This window comes from Delphinus delphis, chromosome 4, assembly GCF_949987515.2.
Source record: "Delphinus delphis chromosome 4, mDelDel1.2, whole genome shotgun sequence".
NCBI lineage: Eukaryota > Metazoa > Chordata > Mammalia > Artiodactyla > Delphinidae > Delphinus > Delphinus delphis.
The window spans coordinates 84,275,369-84,293,635 of record NC_082686.1 but is presented as its reverse complement, the minus strand read 5'-3'; the positions used below and the strand labels follow the sequence as shown (position 1 = coordinate 84,293,635).

At 36.1% G+C, this 18,267-nt stretch overlaps 1 protein-coding gene across 7 annotated transcripts in view; it reads left to right on the top strand.

Moving 5' to 3' along the window:
• ATP11B (ATPase phospholipid transporting 11B (putative)) overlaps positions 1-18,267 on the top strand; it is a 132,746-nt gene that overhangs the window by 7,805 nt on the left and 106,674 nt on the right. For all 7 annotated transcript variants that reach the window (XM_060011062.1, XM_060011066.1, XM_060011063.1 and 4 more), the window contains exon 2: positions 15,579-15,695. In XM_060011062.1, coding sequence (XP_059867045.1) covers positions 15,579-15,695 — 117 coding nt within the window. The remainder of the gene's footprint in view (positions 1-15,578; positions 15,696-18,267) is intronic.

Genomic DNA, 18,267 nt, shown 5'->3' with positions numbered 1-18,267 from the left:
AGTTCTTTATGTGTTCTGGATACAAGACCCTTATCAGGTATGTGATTTGCAAATATTTTCTTCCATAATGTGTGTTGTAGTTCTACTTCTTTTTAAACTCAAAACGTTCTCGTAACTTTTTTTTTTTTTGCGGTACGCGGGCTTCTCACTGTTGTGGCCTCTCCCGTTGTGGAGCACAGGCTCCGGACGCGCAGGCTCAGCGGCCATGGCTCATGGGCCCAGCCGCTCCGCGGCATGTGGGATCTTCCTGGACCGGGGCACGAACCCGTGTCCCCTGCATCGGCAGGTGGACTCTCAACCACTGCGCCACCAGGGAAGCCCTCTCTTAACTTTTTAACTGTAACTCATTTTGATTGATTACAGTGATTTTTTTTAACTCACCATTATTTCTTGAATACCATCTCTTCCCTCTATTTACTTTTATTCTTGCTGAAATATACATCCTTTAGTTATTTTTAAGCAGGACTTCATGTGTGGTAAACTTTCTTAGTTTTTATGTCTTAAAATGTCTATTTCATAATTATTATTGAATACTAATTTAAGTAGATTCAGAATTCTAGATTAACAGTTACTTTCACTCAACATACTGAAGATACTACTTATTCTGTTGCTTTTGGACATTTATTGCTGGTGTAAAATATGCTTTTAATCTAATTGTCATTACTTTGCTGATACTCTCTTAAATGTTGTTTTTAAGATTGTCTCTTTGTCCTCGATATTTTGCAGTTTTTACTCTGCTGTATTCATCATGTTGTTTCATATGATTTTTGTTTTTCCTGCTCTACACTTGTGTGTATTTTAAATCTGAAAGCTGTCATTTCTACAGTTCAGAAAAATTTAGTCTTTTTTTCCCTTTAAATATTGCTTCTCAGGCTTTAATTTTCTCATTCTCAAACTCTTGCTTGATATGAATCTGTGCTCTGGCTCTTAACTTCTTGTTCATATTTCTCATCTATTTTCTCTGTGCTGCTTTCAGTGTGAATTCCTTAGTTCTAGCTTCTAGTCATCAGTTCTTTCCATATCTAATCTAGAGTTCATCCTTGTCTTCTGAATTTTTAATTTAAATGACTTTTTTTTCCAGAATTTATTATTGGACCTCTTGCGTTTCTGTCTGTTCTTGATGCATATTGGCCGATTTGTCTTGTAATATTTTGTTCTTTTTTTAAAAAAATATATTATTCTGTTACCTCTTTGGAGGTTTTAAACATGTTTAAAAGTACACAGCTTTTTTCACCCTCCTTTCAGTTGACCTGACTCTAGGACCCTGGTACAAAAGGGGATTGAACTTCAGGCTGCCTATTTCCAGACCCAGAGTCCCAAAGGCTCAGCCCCTGATTACCGAAATGATTATCTTGCTTTAAGCCTAGCTAAGTCGTCTTAATTAAAGAAAAAAACATTTTTTGTCTGTCTTTGCTTTTGTGAAGTAAAAGGAGGAGTTCAAAGTATGTACTTTTCCAAGGTCAGTAACTAATTAGTGCCAGAGGCAGGACTTAACCCAGAGAGTTTTTCCAGAGAATTTAGCAGTGTGGAAGAGAATTAGCAGTAGCAGCAGTTTTCCCTATATATCTCTTTCCTAATCCTGCCATTTTAAATCTATCCAAGAGTGAGGCAAGAAGAATGAGTTAGGGAAAGAAATTTAGGCAGCAGTGGTACTCTGGAGATGGGGGTGACAGGTTTGTAGAGGAAAAGGAGAGAAGTGATCAAGGGTTCCTGTAGTTAGTCAGCTATGGCCATTTTCAAGTTGACATAATATTTTAGGTACCAGAAGAAGCTAGGCCTTGCTTGTACCTTAATATATATCTCCTCCTGAATATGTTATCTAATATCAAATGCAATACATTTAAATTGATTTTGAACAGCATGGCAAATTTTTTGAAAGATTTTCCGTTTTAAATTTCTTTTTTCATCTTAAACTTTAGGAACCACAAACTATTTTGAAGTTTGAGAAGTTTGTGATGTTGAAATAGAAATTGGAAATGCTGAAGAGTTAAGATAGTTGTCTTTTTTTTTAATTTAATTTTTTTTTTAATTTTTTAATTTAAAGCAGGGGCTTTCTCTAGTTGCAGCGAGCAGGGGCTACTCTTTGTTGTGGTGCGCGGGCTTCTCATTGTGGTGGCTTCTCTCATTGCGGAGCACAGGCTCTAGGCGTGCAGGCTTCAGTAGTTGTGGCACGCGGACATTAGGGCACACAGGCTTCAGTAGTTGTGGTGTGCGGGCTGAGTAGTTGTGGCTCGCGGGCTCTAGAGCGCAGGCTCAGTAGTTGTGGTGCACGGGTTTAGCTGCTCTTGGACCAGGGCTCGAACCCGTGTCCCCTGCATTGGTGGGCAGATTCTCAACCACTGAGCCACCAGGGCAGTTCCTAGTTGTCCATTTTTATTAATAACTTTTATTACATCTGTAATGAAATTATGCCATACTTTATTTTTTATATTTAAAAATCGTTATTTAACTCTATTCAGAAGAATGTACTTGATAATTTTCTATAGAAAAAAAGTGAGTCATCTAATGACTTACTGCTATTTCAGTCAAAATTTTACTCATTTTACTTGATATTTGTTTCACTTTTTGTGCTTATTAAAAGGCTTTTTTTTTTAATGAAGTTTTATTCAGGCCCTTACTTCTCATTTTGGTATTTCCACAGTACCAAGCATATTACCTAGCACGTAGTCAATGTTCACAGTATTTGTAATGATTTTTAAAATCATACAAATCATAAATTGTAGGGTAATTTAACAATAGGGTAATTTAATAAATGAAATAGTAAGTGGCTTGATATTTCATAATGGTCGAATATTTTTACTTAAATTGGTGCAGTGCCTAGCATAGTATCAAGCACATGTTCCTCAGTAAATACTTGTGTTACATATTGGTCTTTTAAGATTTTGCTTTGAAGAGTCTTTTGCAATGAGTGCAATTGATAGATAAAGCTTGAGTAGTATATAAGTCAGTTCAAGTCTTAATCACATTTTACCTAGGAAATTGTTTCTTCACTACTGCATTTCATGAACTACAAAACGAATATAGATATCCTTCCTTACCTCACTTCTCCACTATGCTCTTTAATATATTAGTTCAGAAAACTAACAAAGATGTGAGGATGGGCTTGATTTTTTTTTTTTTTTTTTTTTTTTTTTTTTACTACTGAAAGGCAAGGAAGTAGTTCTTAACCTTGTCTTTTCCTATTGAAAGTTTCTTTTAATTTATTTTATTATTTATTTTTGGCTGTGTTGGGTCTTTGTTGCTGCACACAGGCTTTCTCTAGTTGCGGCGAGCGGGGGACACTCTTCGTTGAGGTGTGCAGGCTTCTCATTGAGGTGGCCTCTCGTTGCAGAGCACAGGCTCTAGGAGCATGGACTTCAGTAGTTGTGGCTCACAGGCTCAGTCTTTGTGGCTCGCGGGCTCTAGAGCTCAGGCTCAGTAGTTGTGGTGCACGGGCTTAGCTGCTCTGCTGCATGTGGTATCTTCCCGGACCAGGGCTGGAACCCCTGTCCCTTGCATTGGCAGGCAGACTCTCAATCACTGCGCCTCCAGGGAAGTCCCTCCTATTGAAATTTAAATACTGTGGAGGAACTGGCGTCTAACTTAGATGTGCAGACCTTCAGACTTTGTGTGTCCAACTCCTATGCAACATTAAAGGGAATTGATGCAGTGCTTACCTGTGAGTGTTGATCAACCTTTTTTCCATCGTATATTTGCAGAATTTTAAAAAAAGAAAGAAACTTAGGAATTTATTATGAGACAGGAAAAGTCAAAATTCTTAAATAATCAGAGATGCTTTTATCAATCTTTATATAGTCTCTTAGACCATGAGTTCCCTAATAAATGATGTTTCCTGTAGATGGAGATAAAGTTTTCAGTGGTCTATGGCAAAATGAAAAAAGCAAGGTCAGTGTAACACACACGTCTCTGTGTGTGTGTGTGTGTGTGTGTGTGTCTTTGTCTTTGCTTAAACTTATATATGTCCTTGTTTTTGAGGACTGTCATTTTAACTTTTAAAAAATTAACTTTTTATTTTAAAATAGTTTTAGATTTTCAGAAAGTTTGCAAAAATAATAGAGAATTCCTATACATTCTTCTCACCCACTTTCTCTTATTGTTAACATATTACTGTGCTACATTTGTTACACTAATAAACCAATATTAATACATTATTATTAAACCCTGTACTTTATTTCATATTTGTATATATTGCAAAATGATCACCACAGTAAGTCTTGTTAATATCCATCACCACCCAGTGTTACAGAATTTGTTTCCCTGTGATGAGAACTTTTTAAGATCTATACTCTTAGCAATTTTCACATATACAATACAGTATTATTAACTATAATTACCAGGCTGTACATTATATCCTATAACTTATTTATTTTATAACTAGAAGTTTGTACCTTTTGACTCCCTTCACCCAGTTCACCCACTCCCCAACCCCACCTCTGGCACCAGTCTGTTCTCCATTATTTCTGTATCTATGAGCTTGGAGTTTTTTTTAGATTCCACATATAAGTGAGATCATACAGTATTTGTCTTTTCTCTTTCTGACTTATTTCACTTAGCATAACGCCCTCAAAGCCCATCCATGCTGCAGCAGATGGCAAGATTTCATTCTTTTTGATGGATGAATAATATTTTATAATTTTATATATATATATATACACACACACCACATTTTCTTTATCCACTCATTTGTTGATAGACATTCAGTTTTTTCCCGTACCTTGGCTATTGTAAATAATGCCACAGTGAACATGGAGTGCATATATCTTTCAGATTAGTGTTTTTCATTTTCTTCAGATAAATACCCAGAAGTGGAATTACTGGATCATATGGTAGTTCTATTTTTAATTTTTTGAGGAACCTCTGTACTGTTTTCCATAGTGGTTGTACCAGTTTACATCCTCACCAACACTTGTTATTTCTTGTCTTTTTGATAATAGCCATTCTAACGGGTGTGAGGTAATATCTCATTGTGGTTTTCACTAGTATTCTTTTTCTGGTTCAAAATCTCATCTGGGATGGGGCTTCCCTGGTGGCGCAGTGGTTGAGAGTCCGCCTGCCGAGGCAGGGGACACGGGTTCGTGCCCCGGTCCGGGAAGATCCCACATGCCACGGAGCGGCTGGGCTCGTGAGCCATGGCCGCTGAGCTTGCGCGTCCGGAGCCTGTGCTCCACAACGGGAGAGGCCACAACAGTGAGAGGCCCGCATATTGCAAAAAAAAAAATCTCATCTGGGATAACACGTTACATTTAGTCTTCATGTGTTCTTAGGCTCCACTGGGCTGTGATAGTTTCTCAGACTTATGAGAAGAACTAAGTCTTAGGTTGTTTTCCTTACTTTCTTTTTTATTAATATTCTTGCTTAGAAGAATTAGAAGTTGGCAAATTTATGTTAGTTTTCCAGTTAAAATTTTTTTTACTGTTCTGTGAAATCCAAAACTCTGTGAACCGTTGCCTTTGGTTATCAGAAATCAGTGTGATGACCATTAATAATTAGTGTCTCCAAGTTTCCTAATTATGTTTTTTTGTTATAAAAGAAATATCTATTAGTAATTTTTTAAAAAAGCGAATGTGAAGTTTAGAGTTAATTGAATCTTATAGGGAAGAATTGGTGATCTGATTTGTGGCGGCAGTCAGTTTCCATTAGATGTGAGTGTAGACAAAAAGCCATAGGAAGATAGGAAGTCTGTAAACACTGAGTAACTGAACTTAGTTACTCAGTTGATGACTGTATCAACTCATCATAAAGGTATTTCTTAAAATTACCAAAATAGAAAATTTAATAGTATATGATTTCAGCTTTCTTCATTTTTCATGTTCAAATTTTTAAATTCCATTTCGAATTAGAGATCCTGTCCATTTCCACAGTTAATGCTTTATACCTTGGCTCTTGATTGTTTTCTCTTCTTTTTCCTTGATCCTTCAGTGATTTTTCCTTCCCATAACTTTTTCTTCCTCTTTACCAGATTCTTCATTTCAAACATAAAAATAAGCTTATGATTTGCTTTTACTAAAAATGTTTCGCTTGATCCAGCTTTTCAGTTGTTAACCGCTATCCCCACTTCCCCACCCTCCTCTCCATCCCCAGTCATTAATCCACTGTAGCCCTTTTAACTGTACTCAAACTGTGTTGGCAGAAGCCACTGATGATTTACGAATTGTTAAATTCAGTTGTCTTTTTTTCAGTTCTTATCTTCCTTTGCAGCATATGAAATAATTCCTTTTTGCAACTTCTTCCCAGGTTTCTGCCATACTACTCTTCTTGTTTTTCTTCTGCTCTGATGATCTTTTTTCCTTTTTGCTTATTCCTTTTCTGCCACATGTATCTTAAATGATAGCCCTCAGAATTCCATCTCCTACCCTTATTCTCTTCCTCTGTATTCTCTTAACAGGCAGTCTCATACATATCTTTGACGTTAACCACCATCATTATGCTTGCTGGCTTCCAATCTCAAGTCCGACCCTCTCCTAAACTCTACATAAAGTTGCTTAGTAGATATCCATGCTGGGTGTACCATATTCAAACCAGAAAATAATTCTAGTTTGATCTTAAATATGTGAGAGGAAATAGGAAATTAGGTGATATCTAAGAAATAAATTGTAGGGCCTAAAATACTAAGGTTTCATCAGCTCCAAGTGGGCAAGGACTAAGTCACGTATTCCTTTATATCATCAGTGGTCCTTAGTGCATTGAAAAGCACCTAGTTAAGTACTCAGTAAATACTCTTTGATTGGTTGTTAAATTTTTTTCATTACATGCCGGAAAATACCAAAGGGCAAGAATTTGCAGATCAGCAGTAGAATTTTAATAGTCATTATACAGGATAAATGAATTGTTTGCCAAAAGAACTGAAAATATACGAACATATTCTTTTGTGTTTTTTTAAAAATACATTTTCAGAATTATGTCAGTTTGACCCAGTGTTGCTGAATAATCATTTCCATGCTTAAAATTTATCAAATTTTCATAGCAATAGTTTAGGATTTGCTAAGTTCTTTTTTTTTTAATCTTATATAGACATGTTTTACTTTCTTCTGAAGCATGTTTCTCAGGTTCCCAGCATATAAAATTAGTAAAACAATTGTGTATCTTCCTTCCACCTTACTTTTTTCTACCTTTTGTTTTGGTTCTTTTCTTAACTAAATAGGATTCACTCATTGTCTCTATTCTCTGACTTCAATATATTTTTATGTTGTTATTGTTTAGAATTTTTCTCCGTAACACCTAAGCCTGTTTAAATAGGTACTTGGAAATATTTGTTGTAGTTTCCTAGTTTGAATACTGATATTCTGCTCATGGTATAAGCAGCAGCTTCTAACTTGAGGGGATTCTATTATAAACCCAAGATAGTACTTGTAATATTGGTTAGATTTTGGCCATAAAAGTACATAGTTTTCAATCCTGTTGGGCCCAGTGCCCCCTATTTCTAACAGATATTTCATAAATGTTCTTTCCATTTTTATCTTGAAATAAAATTTAAATATATAACCTGCTACATATATAACTTGATTTTTTAAAAAAAAATCAACATTATAACCCTAGTTATGGAGGAAACTAGTATGAAGGAAAATTAAATACATTTATATTAAATAATATCTGTTTCAGTATGTAAGTACTCAATCGTAACTACACTAAAGGTAGTGAATAATAAAATGCTGTAATCAGTGTGACTTCATGGCTACTAGTGCAGACTGCTGAAAGTGTAGTGTATTGGTGACTCATATACAAGTGACATTTCCATTGGTGATGCAGTTTTCTGAAACAGTGAACACTCTGGGAAGTTCTGACAAAATGTTATCTTCCTTCATTTTACATGGTAGTTGCATTGCTGAAAAATTCACAAATCCGTGCAAAGCATTTTGTGTTTGTTTTTAAAGAGGAGGTTCGCATTTTTCTAAAGAGATTTTTACGAATGTGAATATCAGGCAGGGCATTTGAAAGTTGTCTGGTTCACAGGACATTTCCTTGTTGTCAGGACTCTGATGTTCATTGAAGAATGTCTAATATCTCTGCCCCACCCATTCACCCGCCTACTAAATGCCACTAGACATCCCCACCCCTCAAATCATTGTGAAAATCAGTCCCAACCTCATTTCTGAAAATGGTTTCTAGAAGTCTTCCTTCCTTTCCTTAGGCTCATTCCCCAAAAGGAGTTTTAACTTTGAGGCGTGTAATCTCTTAGCTCTAATTGAGAACCATTACATATAATTTCTCTCAATGAGAATAGGGAAACACAATTAAGCAACTGATCAGAAAACATAGGTGAGTAGAAAAGCCTGTAAAGCAAACTATATGGTCATTCAGAAATAGTATTTCAGTGATAGTGTTATTTTGGTTGATTTGCTAAATATTAATGCTTGGTATTCAATTGTAGCTATCTGGTAACAGGAACAGCATACAATTTCATTCAACATAAGAACAAGAGTGTTACCAATTTTGAGAAACATTTAAAATGTTTATAATTATGGCAGGATGAAAGGTAGGATGTCTAGGTTGTGGGAAGTGAGACTGGTAGTAGGTACAAGATTGTTGGGTTTTGTTATTGCCGCTGCTGCTATTTATTTGGTTCCAGTTTGTTGGTTCAGGCATTCCTGAAAACAAGTTTCCTATATATAAAATTAACAGGACAATTGTGTATCTTCCTTCCACCCTACTTCTTTCTAACTTTTGTGTCAATTTTTGTCTCTATTCTTTGTCTTCAATATACTTTTCGCCAATTTATTAGTTTTTAAATTTTTATTTATTTTTAATTGAAGTATAGTTGATTTCAATATACTTTTTAATGTTATTGTTTAGAATTTTGTGGGTGTGTCTTTGTGATTGATATATATTTTAAAATATTACACTTTGAAGATATTTTGTAAGGGATGTGTTTTCTGTGTAAAGGATATTTGTCTCTGGCCTCAGAACTGTAACCCCATTGCTTCTGATATACTGAGGAGGACGTAGGAAGCCATCTTCGTTGCCGTTGTTGTTTATGATTGTGAGTGGAGAGGGAGAAGGCTTAAAAATGTTTGGGAAACCTTACTAGAAATTCCATTTTACTCTTCTGTCTCCAATCTGGATACCACAGGTAGAAGAGTTACTAGTTTCATTCCTTATCCAGCCGGTGTTCAACTGGCTAGGTAAACCAAAAAAATCAATTTAGGGTTCTTGGTTACAGAAACCTTAAATTCTCCCTTAGTGAAATCTGTGATTTTAAATTTGATCTAAACTAAGACTACCTCACACATTTATTTTTATCATAAATGTCTCTGTGATTTCAAATCACCAGTCTAGCAAATAAGAGACATTTACTGTCACAGTTGAATTATGGCCAGATAGGATTCTCGTAATCCAGAAAATCCATGGTAAAGTCCCAAATGGGTGAAATTGACATATTTTTAATTCTAGTAAGATATACTTAACATAAAATTTGCCATTTTAACCATTTCTAAATATACAGTTCAGTGGCATTAAGTACAGTCACACTGTTATGCAGCCATCAATCACCACCATGTGTCTCCTGAACTGTTTGATCTTTCCAGACTGAAACTTTATACCCATTAAACACTAATGCCCTGTTCCTCTCCCCTCCCCAGCCCCCCTTGAATAAATGCCTGGCAAAGTACGAATTTGTCAACTCTTACTCCTTATATAAGAGGAATAAATTTAAAATTTCGTCCTTTTGTCACAGGCTTAATTTCACTTAGCATAATGTCTTTAGTGTTCATCCATGTTATAGCATGTGTCAAAATCTCCTTCCTTTTTAAGGCTGAATAATATCCCATTGTACACACCGCATTTTGTTTATCCATTCATCTGTCAATGGACACTTGGGTTGCTTCCACCTTTTGGCTATTGTGAATAATGCTGCCATGCACATGGGTTTACAAATATCTGTTCAAGTCTCTGCTTTCATTTCTTTTGAGTTTATACACAGAAGTGGAATTGTTGGATCATACAGTTATTCTGTGTTTACTTTTTTGAGGGGTCACCATATTATTTCCACAGGGGCTGCTAGAGGTGTATGTTGGAGTGGGAAATCAAGTTTGGGAGGTAATATAAGAGATGAGCTTCCTATAAGAGATGAACTTCCTGTAGTAAAGTATTTGCAGATGATTTAAGATGTTTGGAGTCAAAGATCACTCTAAATTTTGAACCCTGTAACTAGAAAGCCAGTTCCTACCCACCTCTGCAGTAAGCCAGAGTTCTTGGAAGCCCAGACTGGTCTGATAGATGGCAAACTACCTTAAATCCTAAAATGAAAATTATGTAACATGATACAAAAAGTTAAAATTAAATTGTGTTTAGATCATGGACATTTTAAGTTATTCCCTCTCACCTTGCTTTGGTCTCTTAACAGTGTAAAATTATCTTGTTCTTATAATACCTTCGTATAGATGTATTTTATTCAAAGTCTATATCCAGGAAACAGTAATTCACAATTAAGTTTGTAGATTTGGTAAAATACGTGAAATCATTCTTCCCCAGAAGTACTGTGTACATTGGAACACGTAGCCAACAAAAATCACTTTGTGTCATAGAAAGTGTGTGACCGAAATAAAGCTTCTGTTCATTTATTTTAATAACAGTGCCATTGCAGTTTTGAATGCTTCTTTTTATGTTGTTTTTCATGGTTTTTGGTTTGTAGCTTCTTTCTTTCTATTATGGAGGAAGTAGATCACATAGGAATGATTAAATGTACAAATTTAATCACTGAACTCTAAAAATGTTTTCTTAGTTATGTTAAAGAAGTGTGGCAATATTTAATTATAGGACTGTAGTTTTAGTTTCTTCTTAGCTCTTATTTGTAATGCTCGTATTTTTCATAAAATCTTTGGGATTTTAAGAATAGTACAGAGGCTGATATATTTGGTATGAAAATACAAAATGTTATGAGTCATTTCTAAGTACTGCTTTGTGCCAGAGACCAACATCTAAAAATTATAAGCTGTTTTCTGGTTTGGCTTCCCTAGGTTTCATCAGTTTACTGTTACAAAAGGAGTCTTTTTCAAATCAGTCCCATGTGTTTTCAGTTCTTTCCTTGAATGCCATCATGGGAATTTTTTTCCACCTTAAATGCTCATCCACTTTTTTTTAAAAATTTCTTTTATTTATTTATTTTTGGCTGCATTGGGTCTTTGTTCCTGCGCTTGGGCTTTCTCTAGTTGCAGTGAGTGGGGGACCAATTCCCCACCATGGCGCGCAGTCCTCTCATTGCGGTGACTTCTCTTGCTGCGGGGCATGAGCTCCAGGCACGCGGGCTTCAGTAGTTGTGGCTCCTGGGCTCCAGAGCACACGCCCAGCAGCTGTCCTGCATGGGCCTAGTTGCTCCGCGGCATGTGAGATCCTCCCAGACCAGGGCGAACCCGTGTCCCCCGCATTGGCCAGCAGATTCCCAACCACTGCGCCACCAGGGAAGCCCAGATCCACTTTTTTTAAAAGTACCTGTGGTTTTTACATATGCTCATAAATCCAGACAGAAAAGAGGTTTTTAATTTCATACTTTTTTAGAGTTAATGAGAGTTGTTATTTTTAAATAGTTTAAATTTATGTGCTTCCAAAAGCCTATACAGTTGACCCTTGAACAACATGGGTTTGAACTGTGCAGGTCCCCCTATATGTGGATTTCTCAGTAGTAAATACAACAGTACTATAGGGCTGAATCTGAGGATGCAGAGGGCCAACTCTGAAGTTATACTCAGATTTTTGACTGTGTGGAGGGTCGACTCCTCTAACCCTGGAGTTGTTCAAGGGTCAGCTGTACTTTTTAGCAGGCATTAAAATAAAATCAGGATGGGGACTTCCCTGGTGGTCCAGTGGCTAAGACTCTGTGCTCCCAATGCAGGGGGTCCAGGTTTAATCTCAGTCAGAGAACTAGATCCCACATGCCGCAGCTAAGAGTTCGCATGCCGCAACTAAAGATCCTTGTGTGCTGTAGCTAAGACCTGGTACAGCCAAATAAATAAATGTTAAAAAATAAAAATAAAACCAGGGTGGCTAGAATAGCGTTAATGTATCTCAGTTCCTTTATCCAGGACAAGATGAAACCATAGAAGAAAGGAGCAAGCCATCCAGGGGTTCAGGGTGTGAATGGGTAGTCTGGGCTGAAAGTGTAATACATACCAGAGGTTTCTGAACCCTGATGTGTAGCCGTAGCCTAGTGATTAGGGAGTTCGGATTGTACAGTAGCATAGAATTGCTGATAATGCTTGTTAGAAATAGCATGAAACTATACTTGAACTTCACATTTATGGTATAATTATACAATTAATTTTGATAAACTCTGTTTGTTTTGATTCCTGTTAAACAAAGTAGAGGTGTTATTGAAGCAACAATTCTCTGTGTCATTTTTTTAAGTTCCTTTTTTTTTTTTTTCCAATTTAATTTTATTTTATTTTTTGGCCACACCACACGGCTTGTGGGATCTTAGTTCCCTAGCCAGGGATTGAACCCAGGCCCTTGGCAGTGAAAGCGCAGAGTCCTAACCACTGGACTGCCAGGGAATTCCCCTCTGTGTCATTTTTAAAATATGGAATATTGAGGTGGGGAACTGATTATAAAAGCAAGACCTTAGATAAGTGGTTCTAACTTTCTTTATGTCATCAGAATCTGAGGAAAACTATTCTGTCATCAGCAAAATGCATGTATGGGAGTTCCCTGGTGATCTAGTGGTTAGGATTTGGCCCTTTCACTGCTGTGACCCAGGTCCGGTCCCTGGTCAGGGAACTGAGATCCCACAAGCCGTGTGGCATGGCCAAAATTTTAAAAAAAAATTTTTAATGCACAGATATGCAAACTTGCATACAATTTCAGAGATTCACAGACCTGCCCTAAGTCACTTTTCTCATTTTTGGACAGTTTTGTTCTTTTTAGTTCATGGCTACTTGAATTTGTGGCAAAGAAGTTGATGCTAATGAATTGAAGTTATAGCTTTAATTTCCATGAGAGACGCTTAGCTGTACTTATACCGCAGTCACAAATATAAAATTTAACTATTTTGTGTGTGTAAAAAAATACCCACAGCCACATGTATATACATGCCATTGATTATAACATGATTGGATAAGGTCATTTTAATTAATCACTGGAAAAACAACTCAAAATACTTAAGTGGATGTTATAGCATCTTTGGGAATAAGGAAAAACATACTATCATTATTCTCCTTTTGGTATTGTCATCTTATTTTAAATTATGATTTCTTGGAATATGGCGATGCTGAATTTAAAATTCAATTTAATTTAAAACTGATTTTATTCTTGGAACATCTCAAAATATCTCCTTGAAATAATTGTAGAAATCTCAGGAGTTCCAAAACTTTAGTATGTGGTCACTGGTTCATCCAGGAGAGAGGGATGGAGAATGATGAGCATTTGCTTCCTGTAAAGTGCACGCATTTATGTATATAGTATATTAATTCTAGTAATGAATGAGAGGTTATAATGTAAACATCAGTATATTTTGGGAGAGGGCATTTGTTTTGTTTCTTTTTTTTTAGAGATTTATTATTTTATTTATTTTTGGCTGCGTTGGATCTTTCATTGTGGTGCACGGGCTCTTCGTTGCAGCGCGGGCTTCTCTTTAGTTGTGCCATGCAGGGTTTTTTCTTCTCTGGTTGTGGCGCACAGGCTCCAAGGTATGTGGGCTCTGTAGTTGTGGCATGCGGGTTCCAGCGCGCGTGGGCTCTGTAGTTTGCGGCACACAGGCTCTCTAGTTGAGGCACGCAAGCTCAGTAGTTGTGGCACATGGGCTTAGCTTCCCTGCGACATGAGGGATGTTAGTTCCCTGACCAGGGAGTGAACCCATGTCCCCTGGATTGTAAGGTGGATTCTTTACCTCTGGACTACCAGGGAAGTCCCTGTTTTTTGTTTCTTAACTTTAGATGTACATAGTAATAATCTTGGTGGGATTTAGCAAAAAATAAAATAAAATTTTATATCAGTGGTTCTCAGTCTCAGTTGTCTTGACATCTTCTTAAAGATTTGTATACTCTTTCAAACCCTCAAGTTTACTTTATTTTTCTTTGTCTCAGAAGTTTACATGCATGGGGTATGACTTAGTGTTATGTTAACATGGTTACAGAGTGGATACAGAATAAATATGCTTCATGGAGTCTAATGCTTCCGTTACCTGTGTGTCCCTTTTGTTATTTTATGAACATTACAGGCAAACTTCTGTGGACCATCTTTGAAAAACACATCCATAGACTACAGCAGTAGCATTCAAACTGTTTGTTCATTGATTTATTTATTGAGTTGGAGCATGTTATGATATGCTCGAGTATGTAACAAATCACATAATCCTTCATGGCTTAATATAGTGCTTAAACTCAGTAAATAGTTATTGATTGAATAAATGGTATATATCTTTTAAATGATGATGATATTCCAGATAGAGCAGTGAGTTCTGACTCTGATTTTGGAACCTGCCCTCTTTCTCCCATGAGTTGTGACAGGGCACAGTTGTGAAATGTTTAAGAGAAAATTTATGAGGAAAATAAACATGTGTGCCACATTTTATCCTTAAACTGATTTTGAAATCGGATACATAATAGCACATCAACAAAATGTGGTCATCACTTTAAGTAGCATAAACAAATAAAATAAAACTTCATTTTTTAATGGAGTATACAAATATATTTAATTTGCACAGTTCTGTACTAGCTGTTTCTAAGATCACAAAATAAATTGTTTAAAACCATGAATAACAGCAGTTGAAACCCATATATAGCACTTCTAATATTCTGATGTGCTAAACAAAACATCCCTCTAGGTAATATGGGAATTTCCACTATTTGTGTCTGTGCTTAGTGGAAATTTTACAGGGGTGCCGGTATCTATCAAAAGAGTCTTAAAGATTCACTTGCCCCTCTGGAAAAGAGTACAATGCTGTAGGAATAAAGTATCAGTATTCTTGTCACCGGGGCAAACTTTTCCACTAGAGATCATTCCTAAATGTACCTTAATTGAGGGTCTTCTAAATTTGAGGCCAGAATTATAGCATATATCCATATTTCAGGAAGTAGATTGATAATGTAACTAGCGCAAAGAAATGCTTGTATGGAATGGGCTATCCAATACATTTTATCTGGGCTATCCAATACATTTTATGTCCTCTGGGAACAAAGCCCTTTGAAACCGAGTTGATCTGGGTGTAAAATAAAATGTAAGCCTTTGTCCTTAGATATCCTTAGATGTCCTTAGGTGCTGACTAGGCCTTAGCTACACAGGACTTCCATATCACTGGCTAGGAATCTATCCTAAGAGAAAAGCAAGGAACCCCAGGAATGAAAGGGAAGGAAAGAAGCCTTGTCTTCAAGTGCTTCTGTAGGTCTTCTTGTGGTAGCATTTCTGACAGTATGGACTATTTTTCATTACCAGAGGTTATTACCTAGTTAGTTTATATCTGAAGAAAATGTACCTGTTTACTTTGAAAGAAAAAAATATATGGCTTAACTCTTCTGATAATTAAATAGATTGAGCCTATATGCAGGTCAAGGCCAGTAATAATATGTGTAATATGATCAGTTAAATAGAACCAGCAGTAAAGAATCATAACAACTAACCTTGTTGTCCATTATTTTTCTTTTGCTTGGCCTTAGGGTTTTGACCCACCACATCAAAGTGACACAAGAACTATTTACATAGCCAACAGGTTTCCTCAGTATGGCCTTTACACACCTCAGAAATTTATAGATAACCGAATCATTTCATCTAAGGTAAGAATTAACACTTTTATTACTAAAACTGTGGGTTATGTACTATTTTGTTTTAAAAGGTGATTTGTTTGTATTTATATCCTTAAAAATTCAAGGAAATGGTGGTTGGTAGATTTATCTTAACAAAAATTGTGAACTGTAAAATAAAAAGTTTCTGGTTGCTAATATCAGGTGGCCAGTACGCCCAAAATTACCCTTAGTTGCAATTAAACTAAGGAACTAATATTTATACCATGTGCCAGACACTGTATTAGGTACTTCTCATATTATTTAATTCTTAAAACAACTTTAAGATAGCTTTAACAAAGTGTTGTTATACTCATTTTATATCAGTTTTTTCAATTGAAGTGCAGGGAAGTAATTTACCCAGGGATGAGATCGGAGTTTGAACTCAGTTCTGTGTGACTTTAAAGCCTCACTTCCTCCAGTTTTATCATTCTTCTATAAACATTTTATAGTACCAAGGAACCACTTCACTTTTACATATTTTTCCTTGGTTCAGTTTTTCCTATGGCATTTTTAAGATGTCTTAGCATTATTCTATAATCTTCAATTTCAAAATAGACTATCTGACAGACTCTTCTCTCATGATGGAAATGTTTTCCATGCTGTCTAATATGATAGCCATTAGCCACATAGGGCTGTTTAGGCCTTGAAATGTGGTAATGTAACTGAGGGACTTAACTTTTAATTTAATTTTAATTTTTTTTTAATTGTCAGTAGCCACATGTGACTAGTGGCTACCTTATTGGACAGTGCAGTTATAGAGGATGTGAGTCAGAAACTGAGGGTAAGGTTCTCTCTGAGCATAGCTATTGCTTAATAGACCACCTTAAGAAGCATCTTTGTATTGCTCCTTCCCTCTCTTCCAGGGCGACTAATATTTTCTCTCTAATCCTGATCTCATTTTTCTTGAAGATGTTGTTTTAGGCCAATGGTTCCTTTTCCCTGTTCCTTTTTTCCAGGCTTTACATTATTTACATATGCAACACACACATTACTGACATCTCATTTTGGACAGTGGTTCTAAAGCAGAGGGCAGGAAGGGGAAATATCAGAATCTAGGGTAATATAGGAGCTTTAGATTAATGATACAGTTCTTAGTAAGTGATGCAAGAAATAAAAGTCCTTCTTGAAAAAAGTTTTTAAAACACTGGGTATAATTTATATACAATAAAATTCACTAATTTTAAGTGTATAATTTGATAAGTTTTGACAAATGTGTAACATGTGACCGCTGTCATCAAGATACAGAATATATTTGTCACTCCAGAAAGTTAGTAACCAGTCCCCCTCCTCCTCACCTTTAGCACTAGCAGCTGATCTGCTTTCTTTAACTATAGTTTTGTCTTTTCCAGAATGTCATATGAATACAATCATACAGTAGGAGTCTTTTGTGTCTGACTTCTTTTCACTTAACACAGTACTCTTGAGATTCATCCTTGTTGTTGCAAGTACCAGTTTCATTAGTTCATTTCCTTTTTAGTGCATAGTTTAGCTGTCAGCCTAGGTTTGGATAGTTTATGTCCTGAATTTGGGTAATTTTCCTTGCATGGTTTCGCGATCAGTATTTTCCCATCAATTTCCAGCCACTTTTCTAGCCCTGAACTCTAAATCTCTGTGATATTTTGTTGATAAGGGGGTAGTTTTCCCCCACTGTTTGGCTGCTCTAGCTGTGAGAGTTGGATATTATCTCCAGACTAAGAAGCCATAGTTTATCATTCATATTCCTTCCATTTGTAATTTTTTTGAAATTAAACTCTCTTCCAGTTTCTGTCTATATTTTGGACATGTTCCAGAATTTTAAATAGTTTGTTTTAATCTAGTTTTCATAATTCTTATCTGCTAGGAGTTCACAGTCTGCCAATACTGGAAGCTGAGTGTCCTGGAGAACTTCTGAGATTAACTATCTTTATGACTTTTCATATGCAGCAGTATGAAGTTTAATGTTTTTGACCACAGTTTCAAAAATGTAGATATTTAAATAAACATTGCCCTTTTTTCACACATTTGGAGACTTTCTCATTATTCCCTTATTACTTCCTTATTATTCCATTACCACTTTTTTAAACTTCCAAGCCAGATTACCTGCTATTCCATGAATTCATGTTGAACTTCCCTACCACTGTGCCTTTGCTATGATTTTGTATTGATAACTGCAGTTTTTTAAAAGTAGGTTATATGTTTTTGCAGAGAATGTATATTTCATGTTTTTGACCACAATTTCAAGAATGTAGATATTTATATAGACAGTGTCTTTTTTTTTTCCTGACTACAAATGAGGCTGGCTTCTCACTGTTCCCTTTTTACTACCTTTCTACTCCCCTATTATTTCCCTAAACTCCTTTCAGACTGTATATCTTCTATACCACAAAGCCACGATCAACTTCCCTCCTCGCTGCCTTTGTTCATTCTGTCTTTCCTTCCTGAAATGTTCTCCCTCTGTTTGCCCCCTATTTTCAGCCTGCTGAGTGTTCCTCTCTTAAAGCCTGTGTCAAATGTGACCTCCTTCATTAAATTTTTCTTTCTAATTGACTTCTTGAATTACCTTCCCATTGAATTCTTTGTCTAT